Raw genomic sequence first — 19,323 nt, forward strand, 5'->3', positions numbered from 1 at the left:
ACTTGAGGAAATATGTCAAAATCTTACCGCTACATTTCCGTTGCACCTTTGGGACTGGCAAACACCTCTTATTCTGTTGGGCATCAGCACATCATCCCAGCAAGATGGACCCTTCAGAATAAAACCAAAGCACATATAAAGCAAAGGCTTTAATCTACATAATAAATAAACATAAAAGTTGTTTTGTTGCCACTTTTCCTAGTCCTAAGTATTTTAAACTTCAGCTAGACAATTTTATTATGTTTATGATGAAAAAAAGCCCCATCAGATTATATTACAATATTCATCAGTAAATCTCAGTCACTGAGAGAACCTACAACCCCTCCATCCTGAGGCTGAAACGGCAGATATATTTTTTTTCTATCTTAAGACAGGGACTGACTTAATTCTGACTAAAAAAACACTACAAAGACTCATCTTCTGGTTCAACACTGTTTGCACCTTGATGTGCAGCAGAGTAGGGTGGGAAAAAGGGAAAAAACTCACAATAGTTGGAAGTAGAATACACAGTTAAAAAGACTGAAAACACAGAAACAACAAAGTACAGAAAAGCTAACCTAGTCTAAGTATTTAATGGCTGTAATTTCACTGAAATCTGTTTCTGTTTTCATGGGATGCTGCATTCATTTTCATGAATGTTGATAATGTTCCCTGTAAATGAATTAGACTTTTTGTCACCAGATAAAGCCTTTACCTAATCATAATACAACATAATGAAAATGTAAAGTGAAAATTCTTAGTAGATTCCTGGACATTTACATTAGCTTCAAGATTTATTTGTCACTGTTAATAACAACTTCCCCCATGTCCCCAAAAGACAATAACAAAAAAAGATAGAAAATCTTTAGCAAACTTTGCTTTCACTTCTTGAATACAAAGAATTAATTTATGTGTGTACTACAGAACACAGAGTAAAGATTATAATTATCTTAATTATTCAGAACTGCAAAACAGTATGGTTAACAGGATGATTTATCAAAGAAGAATATTTATATCTATGGCATATATAGGAACATTTATTAAAATATTACCCATCACAAAAATTTTACAATATGCTAGCAAGTCTCAATAGTAATCTCACACCAGCTAATACTTAATTAATAAAAAATTAAAATTAATCAGATAAAGAAATACTAAGCTACAGATATCCATATACATAGCAGATATGGACAACTAAGAAAAATATTTGCTTCTCGGATTACTCAGTGTTGTGGGTAGTGTCACTACTCCGGAATAAAATGAAAACTTTACCCAGAAGAGAAATTATAGGTCAGTCAAGGCATTTAATTGTATTACTGAAATTAATCCCTACTTAAATCACGTTTGGATTACAAAGTAATCTAGTACCACATCTAGATCCATCTTCTTCATACTTCTGTATGAGGCATTTCCTCAGTATAGTGCAGATATGTGTGAGATAGCTCTGAACTAAGTTACTAATGTAAACTTGGTTATAGAAAGACAGATCCAGCCTACCTAAAAACCGAGTAAAACAGCTCTCCTTCCTACTGTCATAGCTGAAGTCCTGGCATTTGAGAATGGTAAAAAAGAGCTTGAACATGTGTAAGTTGTACTGCAGGCATACACAGGGGTGGCTACTGTTAGATTTGCCTTGTTGGGAGAAAAACAGCTGCAGTATAATATAGCTAGTAAAAAGTAAGAATACTTGAAATTGTGGGAAATAAACCCCACCAAAAAAATCACCACAACAAAACCACAAATTCCACTCCACCTCCCCCCTGCCCCCCCCCCCAAAAAAAAGAAACCCAACCGAAAAACAAAAAGTTTTTTCCCCACACAAAATTGCATTAAATTATTCAAAACATTTATAGAAATCAAGTTTCCCACCAGTTGTTCCAGTGGCTTTTGACCTCTTGCAAAGTTGACACTTTGCAGGTAGAACAGCAGGGCCTCCTTCAGATATTGTGTATTTTTTCCTGTTTTCAACTCTGTAGGCAAAGGCTTAATTCAACACACCCCCATTTATTTGTTTTTCCGCATGCCACCCAATATTGTGTAGATCTGTAGCATACTTCTCAAGCCGTTTCCCTTCCATTCCTCATATAGATAAAAGCAGACTAACATTTAACTCTCTTGGTATTTTAGACAACAAGAAACATGACACAGTATACAAGACTTACATGCTGAACTGAAATGGAAAAACAGAGTCTCTGGATTTCTTTGTTTTTTGATTTTTTTTTTTTAATAATTATTAAAATGCAATTTGCTGGTGGTTACTAAGCACAGAAGCAGCATTTTGGTGAATTATTTATAACAGCTCCTGTACGTCATTCCTGAATGTAATAGTTATCGCAAAATCCATCGTGTGTATATAAAAATTCAGGTTTATCTTCCCAGTGCGTATCACTTAATATTAACATACATTAAATTCCATCTGCCACTTTGACACCAGATGAAGCCTGCATACTGAAGTCCACAGAGGGCCTTCTCATAGATGCTTCCTAGGCTTCTCCATACTGAGTCCATCTGTTTGTTCACAAGGACGAACCAGCTGTATATTGCATTCTCACCAAGCGTTTCTTTTATATAGCAATCATCTAGAGAACTCTCGTATGCTTTCTGCCCCTTTTATACTTTAAAAGAGCTCAGTAACAGTTTTCATGCTGTTGACAAGTTATAAACTTTTTGCTTGCCTAACTGCATTTTTATATTGAAGGTGCTGGAATTAGGTGCTTATTTTGGTAGTTTTTGCTTTGGTTTTTTTTTGTTTGGGGGGGGGGTTTGGTTGTGGTTTTTTTTTCCTAGGTTTTCTTGTGTCCCATTTTAAATTTCTCATTACTCATTTTTTCTGAAAGATGCATCCTTGATTCTAATAAGATTTCCCCATCCTGTTTTTCTACCCCTATAATTTAGCCATGCCAGCTTCTGTTCAGTTCTTAAGTTTTTGTGCTCATAATCTTTGATTCCAATACAACTCCCACATCTCCCCCAAAGCTTTAACTCTTTAGCTGTCCTTTCTAGCTTCTTCTCAACAAGCACTCTTTACTTCTATGTATCTTTCTACAAATTAAGCACAATACTTGTGCCTTTCTCAGATTTTGCGAAGTTGCTGAAAATATACTACAGTCATTCTAAAAGACTGTGTCTTTGTTATTGACATTATAAACCAGGTCCTCTGAATCGCCTTCTCTTACAGGTTCTTTGATCAGCTCTACCATAACACAACCTGATACCAACTGAAAAAGTTCACTCTTGGGATGATGGTTTGTCATGATACTTGAATAATTTACATGAAAACAATTCAAATATGCCACTATAAACTTTTTCTTACATTCTCAAGCTTTTAATTTCTGCAGTTTTAGAATCACTACCATCATCTGGTCAAGTGGCTGTTAATGGGAGTCTTACATATTTTTTTATTTGCTCCATTCCTGGCGGTGTTCAAGGCAAGGTTGGACAAGGCCTTGGGTGACATGGTTTAGTGTGAGGTGCCCCTGCCCATGGCAGGAGGGGTGGTACTAGATGATCTTAAGGTCCTTTCCAACCTTAACTATTCTATGATTCAGGCTCAGATTTTTGCTCCATGAGGATACTGGGTAACCCACTGACTTGCTGAAGAAAAGCAAGACTAACAAATTAGCATTTTGTTAAGATCTATCCCTCTTTCTTCATATGCAAGTTTGTTATTATACATTTATTAGAACATTTGTTTTTTCAGTTTAGAGGAATTCAGTAGGTTTGCATACATTTAGATAATCCTTACATAGTTTCCTTCCTTCCCATACTTGGAAAGAGGACGCTAGAAAGAAAGGATGAGAAATAAAAAGCAAGCATGCTTTATAAAATTCAGGGTCAGGTATGGGACAGGGACAGAAGGAAACACTCATTAGAAACCAAACAAACTAAAAACAAACCCTAAAGCTAAAAAGCCACAAATGCCCCAAACAAAAACTACCGAAACCCCAAGCACAACCACTTTAGTCCTGGTCATGACAACATCAGCAGTAAATCTTCCTGTTATTTCATCTTTGTGCAATTAATACAAGACTCTCAAAGTTAATGATACTATGTCAATATACACAGAAAAATAATCACAAGTTTGCTACACACCAAAATAATTTAAATGTCTTGTAAAAGCAGTTCCACAGGTATGTGTTACCGACCCTCATAATAATTATGTTGATTTCATAAGATGAAAGTATTTCAATCTTATCTATTTAACAGAATTAACAGTTCAATTTCACTGAATTTATTTCAGGAGAAAAATTCCCAAGTGTTCAGTAGTTTGCAAGTAAGAAGGCATAGTAATTCTTTAGCAAGAAAGAAAATACATGCAGAACCATTCATAAGGTTGAATAAGATCCTATAAAAATGCACATTGAAAACGGATTTGATACCGCATCACTACGTTGAGTAAGCCACAGTCTTATAACAGTTGAGAAACAGGCCGTTGATTCACGTAAGAGAATCAAAAAAGCATCCTTAAAGAAACCAGAACAGAATTGATGCAGTATTGACTATTGTTAAAATTCAACTACAATTAGTGAAAAAGCAGGTCCAAATATGCTTAATATAGCAATATATTTATTAATAGTAACAACAATAGCATGAATTTTGCTGTCACCTCAAGGTCTTGTCTATAAGGGAAAACTAGTGTGCTCTAAGGCCTGGTGTGAACTTCTAGCACTCTCTGCAACAGTTTCCTCATGACATTTCTCAGGCACACAAGGGTACTTTTTGCATGAAGAATCTGTTTGAAATAGGAATATGTCATCTTCCACTTATGGCATGCTAAAAGCACACACACAGGAAGGTAGTAGCACAGTTCCATGCTATCAGTGATTACTCAGCTGTTCATTCGTGCTGTAGCTAACAAATCCCTATTTTTTCCTTTATAGGAAACACACCCTATCCAACATATCTTTACATTAACTATTGTGATGGGCATAAACCCCATAAGTCTGCCAGAGCCAGCTTAAGTCAACAGCATTTTCTCTTTGTTCTAGCAAGTGTTAAAAGTTTTTAAGGGACAAATTAATTCAGCAGGAAAAGTCCAAGTTGGACTGGCAGAACACCTTGAGTTTGTCTAGCAGTGAGCAGTTGAGGGAAAAGAGTAACAAAAGAACACACCCCCCACCTCCAAAAACAGAAACCAAATCACCAAACAAACAAAAAAAAATAATCCCCAAACCTACAAGACATTATGCCTCACTTCCCAAATTTTTAAGAAGGAGCAAATCTTTTTTTTCCCCCGTGTCTGTGCTTGGCATTCTTCAGGGCCATATTTTATCACTACTGAAAAAGTAATACACTTCCAAAAGTTTCAACATGCTTGAGAATTTTAGTTTTCCACCTTCAAACAAAAACATAAACAACAACAACAAAAAAAAAAAAGGCAAGAAAGGCATTTATTTGCCCTAGGGGAAAAAAAGAAAAAAACACCACAAAAAACTGTGTATGCTAAATGTTAACGTTCCTTTAGCAACAGCGCTACTAAATGCCATTGCTATAATTGCATCAAAATAAAATTAGGAATTCTGGCGAGATAAACAATTTGAAAGGCAATTTCAGTATCCCTCTTTCTTGAGTCTAAGAGAAGCTTGTCAAACTGCAGGCCAGCCAATCACTCGTGGTGTTGTAACACTGCAAGCTGTAGTGTTTGCAATTATTACTTTGCATTAATCAAGAACAAACTGTGAGAAGAACAAAGCCCTCTGATTGCAAGATTAAAGCAACTTGCCCCTCTTGTACAGAACCAAATGGCTCATGGAGAAAGCTATGCATTAAAATGGATTTCTCAAAAAAGAATTTTCCAGTGTACAAATGGGAAAATGACAGAAAAAAGCCGTGTCAAACACAGCTGTGTATTGCCCAAATAATCAGGTATGGAAATTTTTATTATTTGGATGTATGGCAGTTGTTCCTTATGTTTTCCAGGGGGAAGATGTCCTGGGTTCAGCAGTAGCAGTCATTTTTCTCCTTCTTGGTAGCTGGTGCAGCGCTGTGTTTTGACTTTCGGCCTGATGTTTTGGTCTGGCCAAGGACCAAGTGAGCCTCATGCTCTGCCAGGGAGGAGGGGAAGCCGGGAGGAAGCAGAGACAGGACACCTGACCCAAACTGACCAAAGAGGTATTCCATACCACAGCACGTCATGCCCAGGACATAACTGGGAGTTACCCAGAAGGGCTGGGATTGCAGGGGTGGAGAAGGCATCAGTCAGAGCTTGGTCAGGCTGGGAGGGGCAAGTTATTGGTTGGCTGGTGGTGAGATGTTGTATTCTCTTCCCTTGTTATTTCCTTTATCATTGTTATTACTGGTGGTAGCAGTAGTGATTTGTGTTATACCTTAGTTACTAAACTGCTCTTATCTCAACCTGTGGGAGTTGCATTCTTTTTGATTCTCCTCTCTGTCCATCGCCGCGCGCCCCCCCCCCCGGGAGTAGGGGGAGGGAAAGAAGGGGGGGAGTGAGTGAACAAGCTCTCTGGCTTTCTGGCTTACATTTGAAATGAAGCTCCTATGCAGCATATAAAGAACAGGGATGATTGATGTGATTTTTTTTTTTTTTAATGTATGAGGGAAGTACAGAAACCCATGTACATTCCACCAGTATATTGTACCAGTACCCAGTACAGTGGACAATATACCCTGCTCATCTACTCTCAGTGTACTTCCCATCCAGTAGCCAAGATTTCGTATTGAAGAACTACAACTGAATTTTGGTCAATGACCAATCAAGAAAAAAAAACCCTCCAAGAACAGAAATACTGTCTGGAGACCCCACATGAAAAATTATTCAAAATGCAGTTGCTGACATAATTGTTGACCTGTGAAGTTAGGGAAAGGTCAGAAGCAGAGGTCAGCAACAGAAAGACTCTGAATCATTTAAACGGCAGGAAACTATCCACATATTCAATACTTTGTATTTTCCCTGCTTTATATTCAACTCCAGTGAAAAACATGCAGCAGAATATCATTAAAACACATCTTTGTACTTCCTAATATCTACATGAGAGACAAATCATTAAGATGTTGAGCATATGACCCAACAAAGGGATAAGTATTAATGGAGAAGGATTTTTAATATTATGTAAGAAATAACTTCAGGTACTTGAGAGAGTTTAAAAATCAGCATACAAGCTACTGGTAAAGTGCTGAATCTAATGCAAAACATGCAAGTACTCAGGCTCCTCTGCAAAATGATGACTACTGACCTATCTACATGAGAGTATTTGCAGACCTGTATGGTGACCCCTCAGTATTATTTTAGCCAACACTACAAAGTTCCCAAAATGTTAAGGTTACCTAATAAAAACTGACTTTCTTTTTGCCAGTGTAATGGGCATCCAAACCAAGCTGCTACAATTCACTGCTTCCCATGCCAATATAGACAACTCTGTCTCCCAGATATAGTAGGAATCAAGATGTATTCTGGCAGTAAATATATATATGCAAACACATATTAACACAAGCAATTAATATTACAAGAGCAGAATTAGATCTTGCCTACTGTCACAGGCCTAACCCAGCTTTACAGAGATCATACAGTCTTTTTGCTGTTGTTTTGTTCTACTCTTTTCTATACAAGTTTGAGCTCCCTTTCACAATACAAGCACTTCAGCCTAGTAAAAATATTTCATAAGGAAACACATTTTCCTACAACTGCATAGGCATTTTTAATAAATAATCAGAGCTGCTTCTCAATATCACCTGATTAAAGCTTGTCTGCTTCTCTAAAATGTAGCACCTTCCAAGACTTATTCTTATTATGCAACCTCTATAATATACCAAAGCAAGTGACTTGCAAGATGGCTACAAATAGATCCTGGAGGCTCATGAATGTCTTGAAACAGACAGGTAAGTCTGGAGAAGGGTCAGCAGCTAGTAAACTTCAAAATACTAGTCAAAGCCTAGAGTCTGTGAGAAAGAAGAAAGAATAGGGCTTTTCTTGGACAGAAAAAATAGTTAAGTAGGATGTTACTATTCCTAAACTAGTACATTCTTACTTTTTTTTCCCCAGCATCCCTAACCCAGAACATGATTTGTTCTTCACATTCCACATTTATCATTAAAGCAGTATTGCTGAATGCTAGATTGTTTCTTCTGAGATTCGTATGGATATGACACATTGAAATAAAAGCTTCCATCCTATTTTATTAGTGCAGTAATGGAGATGAAAAATTAAGACTTTGATACACCAATCCACGTTTTATAAGTTCTTAACAAGCTTAATTTAGGAGAGCAATCTGATAATCTTTTGAAGCACTTACTAAGAAAAATCTAGCTGTTAGGCAAGCAATACTCAATTAAACTCAGCAGAGAAGATTCATACGGCACTTCCCTAATAGCAAAGAGATTGGGTATCTCATTTCAGTTCAGAATAAATAAATCTATTTGCATCATAACATTAATGCAAAGTTCCATATATATTTCAGCATTCTTTATCTTGACAATTATGAATACAACTAGGCTACGTTTATCAAATAAGGTACTTGCTATACTTCTACTGAATGCTAGAATATCATATAGACATTATGATTTTGTTCCAAAATAAGACTCTGAACAGCAGTATCCAGTTTACCACAAAACACATTTCTCCAAATTCCCCAAGCACAGCCTAACAGCATCCACCACTAGGTAAAAATAAAATTTATAAAAGAGATTACTACTGATTTAGCTAGGAAGTGTTTGCTGGACTTTTATAGATGTTCCATTTACAATACTTTAAAATTTATTATACTAAATAATCTAACGGAGGTTAAACCTGCCAGACTGGCAACCTTCATAACCAAAATCCTCTGCTTAGCCACAAAGCTTATCACAAAGGCAGAGGTAATTAAAGCTTACCCACAGTTTACACAGACCTGTAGAGGCCACTTCTAGCAGCAATAGAGTAATTTTTTTGTTCCACAACTTTGTTTCCTTACATTTCTGCTAGGAGTGACACTAATAGACTAGGACACAACTGATAGGATATATGGATGTAAGAGACAACCTGTATGTTATTTAACAACACGGGAGTTTTCATTCTCCTACATCCTGCATTTAAATACATGCTACTGTGAGTGATGTTACTCTGCATGTCATACTAGAATCACAGTGAGAATGTCTCCTGTGCCATACCTCATTGCAGGTAAAACCAACCAATTTGCCACAGCCCCTTTGACATGGCACCTCCCATACAACAGGGAGCACAGTATAAAAGAAGACTACTAAGTTAGGCCTGAGTCTAGTTTTAAAGGGGTTTGTGGAATAGCAATGGGAAGACTTGCAGTAACAGACTACAGAATCCATCAGAAGAAATCTTTTGCTTATTATTGACTTTGGTCATTACAGCAAACAATAAAGCACATGAACAGCTTTACTTCAGTATTATTTCTCATATGAATAATGTTAATCACATGGTTTAAGTCTTTGTGGGATTGAACCTACTGGTCTGATTTCTAGTGGTATTTTAGAGATGAGATTTTCCTTTCAGAGTGCCCAGCCTAATTAGTACATTGACAGTTTTATGTCAATAGTTATAACTCTTCCAAAATGAAGTAGCTTACAATTTGCTGAACTGCTTGCAGTTGAGCAATTAGGAAGACTTCCTGTGTGCTAGTTATTTTCAAACATCAGAGAATTGCATCTCTAACTGAAAATGCAGGTAAGTACAGTAAAAATAATATCCATCTTGTTATTTTACTGATCATTACTTTTTCTTTCTTATCACAGGTATCTTTGCATTTTGGGTTGTTTTTTTAAATTTAAAAAAAAAAAACACAAAAAAGAAAACAAACAAACCAAAACCAGGAAAAAAAACAAACCTGTGAATAAGATGTTTCAGTAAGTTGTAGTCTTTCTTTTCTTTCATATTGTATTACAGGACATGGGTTTGTAAGAGTAACCCCACTGATTTCAACTAAATAATGAAGACTCGTACAGAGACACCCAAGATAAAAGTTTCCAGAGTCACCTCTTCAGCAACAATATACATTGTGTTGCTAGTGCAAACAATTTTCACACAAGTGATTCTTAATTTGGTTTTGGACAGCTATATCAGTGGATCTTCCTCACAAAACCAAATTCAAGTACAGTAACTGTAGCTGAGAAATTGAATTGAGTTCTGAGAGTTCCTGCTCTTCCCTTTCCCCCTCTGAGCTATTGTTCACTGCACCCTTATTTCCACTGTTTTTACTTTGTCCAAATGGTCACCTTTTCATTCCTGTGGAACGACTCATGCTCTGAGGATACTAGATATATTAATGAAGAAAATAAAAAGAATCATTCCACGTTTTTACTAAGAATAAATCTCAACTAATCCATGCAGGTCTAAAGCAAAAGGGCCACTAGCAAGAGACTAACTTCATAAGGCATTCAAGCAATTTTTTCAGTTACTGCAGTTATATACAACTGTAAAATCAAGATTACACACTGTAGTATCTGAAGAAATTAGATTGCTATATAGTCCATTTTTGATTTTACACATAATCAGACACCCTGAAAGACAAAACTATACCAACTTCAGCAACAATATTCTTATGTTCCAAAAAGAAAGCTAACAGGCTATCAAAGACTTCTTAAATAAAAATTAAAAAAAAAAAAAAATCCAAACTTAACAGCATTGCAGCCATTGCTGTTTGAGTGTTACAATGCCTACAAACTTTACATACCCATCACAGCATTCAAAGCTGAATGCATCTTTATTACAGTTATTCAAAAATACAGGAAATCCTGCATCAGGTGGATTATTCAGATTCATTTAAGATTCATTTAAGGTTATGTTGCAAGTATGGTGCTTTTAGGGTTTGGTTTCAATTTTTCCTCACCCAGCATGATCCTACTAATATACAAAGGAAATAAAACAATGATTCACTAAGCATTTTACACAAGCACATAGCTGTTGTTAAAGAATTAAGATTGTGCCAGGTGGGTCAGTAAAAGCTTTATGAGAGACCCCATCCATCACACAGAGCCCTTGGCTAGCAGGCAGAAATCTAAGCATACGAATGCTAGTGAGAGCGGTTAGCATGACAGCCTAGAAAGAAACTAAAAAAAAAGCAGGAAAAAGGACCAAAACACATACACAAAAAAATAAAGACAAGGGAGCCCTCACCCCTGTAAAATAAAACTACTGCTCTGGTGTTTCATGACAGATAGTACAGCATCTCTTCTCACAGCAGAAAATCCTTCAGCTAAGAACCTGTTTTGGATTATGGTACCTGATTTTTTTTCTGAATCTTATCTGCTATGCTAAATCTCTTGAAGAATACAAGCATTGATTAAACAAAAAACAAACCCACACACAAAGCCAACTTTATACAGCTACCCAGTAAATTCTAGAGGTCTGACCTCCAGAAGTTTGACATGAAAGCAAAGTTCAGGATCTTGCTTTTGCCATCAATTTATTGAATCAACTGCTCCTTGTACAATGCAAAGAGTCACTAAATCATAGAATGATTTGGGTTGGAAGGGACCTCTTAAGGTCACTGAGTTCAACCCTCCCTGCAGCTGCAGGGACATCCAACCAAAATAGGCTGCTCAGAGCCCTGTCCGATCTGACCTTGAATGTTTCCGGGGATAGGGCTTCTACAACCCCTCTGGTTAACTTGTTCCAGTGTTTCACCACCCCAATCATAAAATGAGTCTTCCTTATGTCTAATCTAAATCTACTATCCTTTAGTTTAAAATTATTACCCCTTGGCTTATTGCAACAGACCCTAATAAGAAGCCTGTCCCCATCTTTCTTACAAGCTCTCTTTATGTACTAAAAAGCTGCTATAATGTCACCCTGGAGACTTCTCTTCTTCAGACTGAGCAACCCAAACTCTCTCAGCCTTTCCTCATAGAAGAGGTGCTCCATTCCCCTGATCATTCTTGTGGTATAACACGATTTAATAACAGAGGCATATTCCTAAAATCTAGTATCAAATTCTGAGGCTACTTCTCCTAAAGCAATGCTTTAAAGACTAGCTCAGCCTTTTTTTAATCTCCACATCTCTGTGCATGCATTTTGAATTATTTTTTAATTAATTTTGATTTTTCTAAATATTGGCACTAAATGCTTCAAGTCAATCTTTATGGTTTTCATGCAAATCAAAGGAAAGGTGAACCAACTCAGGCTAAACGGGCATTTGAACACAACTTTCCCATTTACTGGCAGAAGGTTTTGTATGGGCCAATTCATAAAGTGCAAGGGTTACTGCTACCACCTGAATTTTGTGCCAACTTGATTTTGCCTTGTACAAGGTTATCTCTGTGAATGTCTTACAGACCAGGCTTTGAAGAATATAGAGAAATGCCTCATTTCTTTATAATTGCTTCGAATCGCTCACTTAATTCCAGGAGCCAATTGCTTAAATAAGAGGAATTTTAAGCTTTAGCATTGAATTTCCCTGTGCTCCAGTGTTCTGAAAAGACACCTGCAAATTTTAAAAGGCAGCTGAGCAAGGCATCACTTGGATAATTCCACTCTGCATCAACCCTGTCTCAGGCTCATCAGTGCTTTCCTAGATTAAGCTTTTTGTTTCCTCCTACTCAGTAGAGCAAGATACTTGCTGGTATAAAATCAAATCAGTAACTCTAGCCACATGTAGATGCCATGTCTGAAGTCACTTCAGAAGCATTAGAATGTGTAGAAATAGGTTACCTTAAAAGGTAACTGCTATCAAGATATTTTGAAATGTACAATTCGAGATAGAACAACAAGAAGCTACATTAAAAAAAATATATAAATATTTAATTTCATGGTAAACTTTCAATTCCCACTGAATTCTGAACAGGACAAATAAAAGTTTTCTAGACATGATATCTGCATTTCATTTATGGAGGTTATAACTTGCATTCAAATTACTGAATCCATTTCAGGCTGACTGCTACTGCTGAACCCAGGACACTGTTGCAAACCATGTCTGCCAAGCATTTTAGTTTTCAAAAAAGAATAGGCCCTCAGACATAAAACCAGGGTACATCCATATTGGCTTGACAATCAGTGCAAACTAATCTGCATTTCCACACACTTCATCACATTTTATTCTGAAGAACGAGTTTTCTTTTATTGCAATCTCTTTTAATATCCATTTCTTTTGTCAAAAGGAAAGACAACAGATAAGTTATTTGAATGCTTGGCATTTTACAATGCAATAGTAACATTCTAACTATTACTGTGATGTTGTTTTCCTTGCTTATGGCTCAGTGTAAACCGTGACAACAAATAAAATTGAAGTGATTAACTAGAATTAATATTATGACTAATTTATGGTTCAGTGCCTATGGCAGTGGTTTAATCAGTACTTTTTATTTATCAGACAGGTTTTGCTATAACAAATTTAGCTATAATGAAAAGGACCCAGAACTGTCACTTTCATCACAATATAGACGCGCAGTACATCACACTGTATATTAACAGAAATGTGCAGAAGTTCCTCAAACACTAACACTAGCCCAGCCACTCAGTTCTACACAACTGCTCTTTATATTCCCACCATTCCATGTCTTATACATTTCTCCAAGACTCAGTTTCTAATATTAGGCACAAGTTGTTCTTTGTATTATTCTATGCTCTTTATCTCACGTTTTGGTCCATTCTGGCCTGAACAAACACTGTATCTGCAGAGCAACTGCAACTCTGTACACAGGATAATTTCAATTTGAGTCAATTCTCTTTGCTACAATGAAGCAGAGTATCTCCTTGTTGCAAAATCTGGTACCAGTTACTACACACTGAACACCTCTGATGAAAACCAAAAGGTTTGAATACAACGGACCCTTTCTGGATGAGATGAAAAACAACTAATTGGTCATCTTTATACAGCTTCTTTGCCCCTACATCTCAAGTTATGAGGTTCTTTACTTGTCTCTACCCAAAAATAAGGGTATAAAACAATTGCCACAGGATGATTTTTTTTTTTTTTGGGTGTCAGGAAGTTAAACCAGGATTTAATGTTTCTTCTCAACATCTTCATTAATTTGGAATGCCGGTAATAGCCAAGATCAGTAATATGTTATATTATAAATACATAGAACTGTAATATAGACTAATAAGAGTGCCATTTTACCCATTAGTGTTACGCTACCTTCCTTCCTACCAATATTCTTCCAAGGGAGAAACCACTTGATTTTAAGATCAGAAAAAACAAATAATCTTTTACAACCACTTAAGCAGAAGTTAGATTAATTCTATATTTACTTTAAAGATAAGAAGTTAGTTGCAAACTATCAACTCATATTTTCTGTGATCATACAGTATAATTAGATGAAATTGACAATGCACACTACATAATGGAAGATACACATATGCTGATAAGTCTCCATGCATCCACTATTTTAGAGCATTTTCTTGAAAATGCTAACTCAAAGGGAGGGTGGACTACCACAAAAAAAAACCAACCTAGTACACCAAACCAAAACACCCCAGCTCTTAATAGCTGCTTTATAGCTCTTTTATGGTTTTCATCATAGTAATCCTTGTTATCTCAAATTTATGCATATGCCAGCTATATTCAGCCTTGCCTCATTTATTATAGAAGCAATGACCTTTCAAACACTCTCCTAGTCTTCCTTTAAAAGGAAGGAAAAAAAAAAAAAATCCACAAACAAACATGTGAGTGACAGTGAAGTGGAAAATTAGCCTTTTGTAACAAGTAAACCATCCTTCTCACCATATTAAGAAAACCATAAGACCGAACAACAAAAAGCATACTGAACCATGCAAGGCTGATTTCACTGTGCATGCTCCAAAAACGTCCTTGACATTGCTAATGTTTGTCATGCATACAGGTCCCAGAGCCAAACCTCCATCTGGAAGATATTTGAACTACCATCCAGAGGCATTTCAGAATCTGAACCAAAAGGTTTACAGCATTACAATCCAGTTAATTCTATTGCTTTTAATTCCAGCTGGACTTAAAAGTCTTATCTCTACACTCCAGGCCTTCAGATAGAGCCTATCACAGTAACACCAATTCCCAGAGAATTCAACTCCATGACCCAAGTGAGATTAAATCCCTCCAGATAGCCCAAGTAAATGGCTCATAACTTGTTTTTGTCACTTTTGCTAATGCCTTTGTATCATTGGGGGGGAAAAAAAAGGCAAAAAACCAAGAAAAAACACAGCAAAGGTGTAAATATGGACAAATTATTTAAACTGCACTTTCCCCCTTCGCTCCTATCAGCAATTCCAGTTGTCTGGTTCCTGCTGAGAACATCACAGATATTTACTGGCTGAACTCCCTCTTTAAGTACTGTACGAATCAGCTACTGAATATCTATACCTACCTGAGTGCTCTTATTTCTGGTGAAACACACAAACAGACACGGAAATACACTGTGGGGAAGAGGAGATGTATATTTGGTATCAGTTGTACTGAAACACCCTCAAATCAGGTATTTCCACAGCATGTCTCATGTTAAGCAGTTTCACCCAAAAGAGAGCAGACTTAAGCTGAAAGGGAGCACTTCAAGCCAACTTGTCATGACATATTTAGTTTCTACTCATCATGCAATATTTGTTTTAATGAGCTGAAGATATAATTCCCAAGTATTCCTTTCAGACAAATGGGAGAAAAAGGGAGTAACTTCTTAAAATACTGTAAGCTAATAATGAGAAATTCTGTGCAAATTAAAGAAAAAAACAAAACAAAACAAAAACCAGCATAATCCTGGAAAATACTCTCTTGGCATATTTTTTTACTTGAGGTTTTTCTTTTATTTCATTCTTTTTTTTCCCAAAGAAAGGAGGAGTTTAGAGGGGAACAAGAGAAAGGGAACAAAGAAGAGTCTAAGTTAAAGAGAGTTAATTCCCACAGAAATCACCAGCATTAAAAAAAAAAAATTGTTCCAACAGATTTTGAAAAATCCAAGTAGGAAAACAGAAGAAACATTTATCTAGACTTTGTAATTCCAATCTATTGAAGTTCCATATGTTCAAGCACTACAGAGAGACAGGTAAAACAATCACCTACCAGAAACATACCTCTCTTCTTTCCAGGATAAGAAACTGACCCCCAAAAGCCTTTGAAAGGAAGAGAAATCCACCTTCAAATAATATCATAGCACAACACTGATAAAATTCTCCCTCTGCTTCTGTCAGAAATATCCCACCAAAAACAATAGCAAACCAAAACCTGAGGATCATCTTACATACAGGTGAGCAGGATCATCACTGATGGTTCATATCAGCTGCAGCTGAGTTACCAAATCAGAAGGGAGACTGGTAGCTGGGGGCACTGGGCTAGTGCCAGGGCAATTGGTGGACCCTAGGTGAGGGCTGAGATGAGATGCAGCTAGAGGACAAAGCCTTGGTCATGTGTGCTGAGGCAGCACCTGGGCTCACTTGCAAATAGGCTAATCCAGGGAAAGACTGAGTCAACCTAGAACTGGATATAGGAGCTTGTGTCTCGGCAAATGCCAATGGCTATACTTAAGTCACATCCTTTCTGCTAGGGAATGTGGGTGATATACTGAGGTTAGTCATATCTATCCTTTGTAACCAGATATTGGGAGGCTACTGATATTATTTCTGGGTAGATGCATAGGCAAATTTTTTTCTGGTGGTAGGTCCAGAAAGCACTATGCCCTCAACCATGCCCAGAGTGCACACACCTAAACTGGCTAAACCAGTCATCTCAAAATTACTCAAAAAATGCTGAGGATGCACTTTCTGTTTGCAGCTAAAGAGTCAGGGATGTGTTTATGGCTCATTTAGATGCCTTTCAGTAAAAAAAGACATTGTGCCTATGCAATCCAAATGAAGTTACATCCACAGGGGTAGTCAGCAAGAGGGAAATGACTCTGTGCCAGTGAGGCAGATGACTCATCTTTAGTCTTAATACTGTTAAAAGATGACAATACCTAGGTAGTACAGGTCAGTCAGTTTACTGGTTGTAAGATTGCCACCATATATTAAACCACAGAATACCTTTGTAATGTGTGTGGCACAGCACAGTAAAGATACAAAACTTATAAATTTATTACAACTATTATTGAGCATTTAGTTAAGGCTGAAAGAACCTTTATTTTATAACATCTCAGATGTTGTATCTTAAAAACCTCTGAAAATTTATTACCTGAAAGTGATTTCCATTCTTACTTTGCTATCTGGCTTTCATTTTCATTTCATGATGTTGTGGTTTAAGCCCAGCTGGCAACACAGAACCATGCAGCAGCTCGCTCACTCCCCCCTCTTTCTTCCCCCTGCTCCCAGAGGGATGGGGAGGAGAATCGAAAGAATGTAACTCCCACAGGCTGAGATAAGAACAGTCCAGTAACAAAGGTATAACACAAATTACTACTGCTACCACCAATAATAATAATGGTAAGGAAAATAACAAGGGAAGAGAATGCAAGCACTCACCACCCACCAACCGATATCCAGCCTGACCAAGCAGTGATCTAACCCTTCCGGATAACTGTCCCCAGTTTATATACTGGGCATGACATGCTGTGGTATGGAATACTTCTTTGGTCAGTTTGTGTCAGGTGTCCTGTCTCTGCTTCCTCCTGGCTTCCCTTCCTCCCTGGCAGAGCATGAGACTTGGAAAGTCCTTGGTCAGAGTAAACATTACTTAGCAAGAACTAAAAACATCGGTGTTATCAGTGCTGTTCCCAGGCCGAAAGTCAAAACCACAGCGCTGCACCAGCTACTAAGGAGGAGAAAAAATGACTGCTGCTACTGAACCCAGGACAGATGATGATAATTTTTTTATTAAAGATGACAAATCCCTGGCCTTTTAATTCATGACAATATTTTGAACAAATTTAAAAAGAGATGTAATGTTTGGGCTTTCTTGCATGCAATTGCGTGCCAACATACTATAAGTCAAATTGATGAATATACCAAATGCCAGGGTAGCACAATCATCTATCAAGCTGTAAGGTGGCTAATGCACTTACATTAGTTAATAGTATAATGCACATAAACCAGAATTGAAATAATTAACAAGCGGATCCTAGCATGCCCTGGACAACAGGAATGGTCTTGAGCAAAGTTGCACTTTCCTCTTTCACCTAGGTCTATATGGCTTCTCATGGCGGAAGGTAGGGGACTACAGTGAATCTGGTTTATGGTTAATAATTTTTATGCACAAATATGCACTCCTATTTCTCTTGAGCCTTAAGTTACATGTCCGTAATGCCATGGCAATGCCTCTTTATTTGCGCAGGTGTCTACATTTAATATCAATAGTGAAACACCCAGAGAATTCCTGTGAGAGGTAACACTGGCTCAGCAACCTGCTGTCACAGCAGTCCAGCTGCTTAACCAAGTCAGAACATATTGCTGTGGTGTGTCAGGGAACAAATTAAGCTTTTAGAGGAGATGAAAAAGGCTATATTGAGCCCCATTAGATTTTTTTGCAAGTAAGAAGCAACGAAATAGAAGGCCTTCATAGAAGGCTGGTTAAGGTATCCTAGGAAAAAGCTTCCGATGAGAAAAATTAAATTTGATACTTGTAATTTTTGCCTTTTGCTGTTAGCAAAGCTGCTAGTGATTCTAACTATACCAGAGGCTTAAGAATGCTTTACCCAAAAGAAGTACAGTGAGTTTAATTTCATTCTTTTCCAGTTACATATTAGAGACCACGGCTGTTACAAAAAAACAAAACCAAAACTACTAGGATCCCTGCTTTTTCTGACAACACAGATAGGAGCATAGCTTTTCTCTTTCTAAAGAGCTTGCCATTTTCAACAGCAGAACATACTTTATCTGAAAGTCTCCTTTTCTAGAAATGAAGCTGGTATATTGCTAATGTATTTTACCAAGCAGCTCACACATTGTTGATATTCTTTTTATTTTTAATAGTATTAAAATCTTTTTCTTGGAGAGACATTTTGTGTTTTCTCCATCATTTCTGGCTCCAGGCTGCACCATCTTCTTAATCACTAATACAATACATTACAATTTGACATGAACAAAATACAAATCAGAGTTATGCACAAAGCTGAGAATAAATGTTAAAATGTAATGCCAAGCCACACACTGAATATGAATTGTGCCTTTGCAGAGATTTTTATTTCAAAACCCTGTACAAAATGCAATTCTGGGACTTTGCTGAGTGCAGATCACATTTTTAGATACCTAACTTAAAAGAGGACTTAAAGGTCATCAAGCCAGATTACATTCTGTTCAACACAATAAAGTGCAGCCATGTGTAAATTATTATTGAGCAAATTACAAATGATTCATGGCAGATTTTTCATTAGAATGTAATGTCTCCTTTGCTGTAAAGTCAACATTATGATCTACAGTTATTTCTTAGAGCCCTTTCTATTAAACTAAACAGGAAGAGAGATAATACTTTCATTTGTACCATTTATATCTGCATACAGTATAACCGATAGCAAAGTTAAATTCAAAACTGCCCATCCCTATGCTATTTCAAAACT

At 36.9% G+C, this 19,323-nt stretch overlaps 1 protein-coding gene across 2 annotated transcripts in view; it reads right to left on the reverse strand.

Annotated features, from left to right (window-relative positions):
• PRKN (parkin RBR E3 ubiquitin protein ligase) overlaps nt 1–19,323 on the reverse strand; it is a 728,786-nt gene that overhangs the window by 388,017 nt on the left and 321,446 nt on the right. For both annotated transcript variants that reach the window (XM_057406909.1, XM_057406908.1), the window contains exon 5: nt 28–111. In XM_057406909.1, coding sequence (XP_057262892.1) covers nt 28–111 — 84 coding nt within the window. The remainder of the gene's footprint in view (nt 1–27; nt 112–19,323) is intronic.

This window comes from Pezoporus wallicus, unplaced genomic scaffold (genome assembly GCF_028554395.1).
Source record: "Pezoporus wallicus isolate ANWC-B61680 ecotype Strahan unplaced genomic scaffold, APGP_CSIRO_Pwel_v1 scaffold_6362, whole genome shotgun sequence".
Classification (NCBI taxonomy): domain Eukaryota; kingdom Metazoa; phylum Chordata; class Aves; order Psittaciformes; family Psittacidae; genus Pezoporus; species Pezoporus wallicus.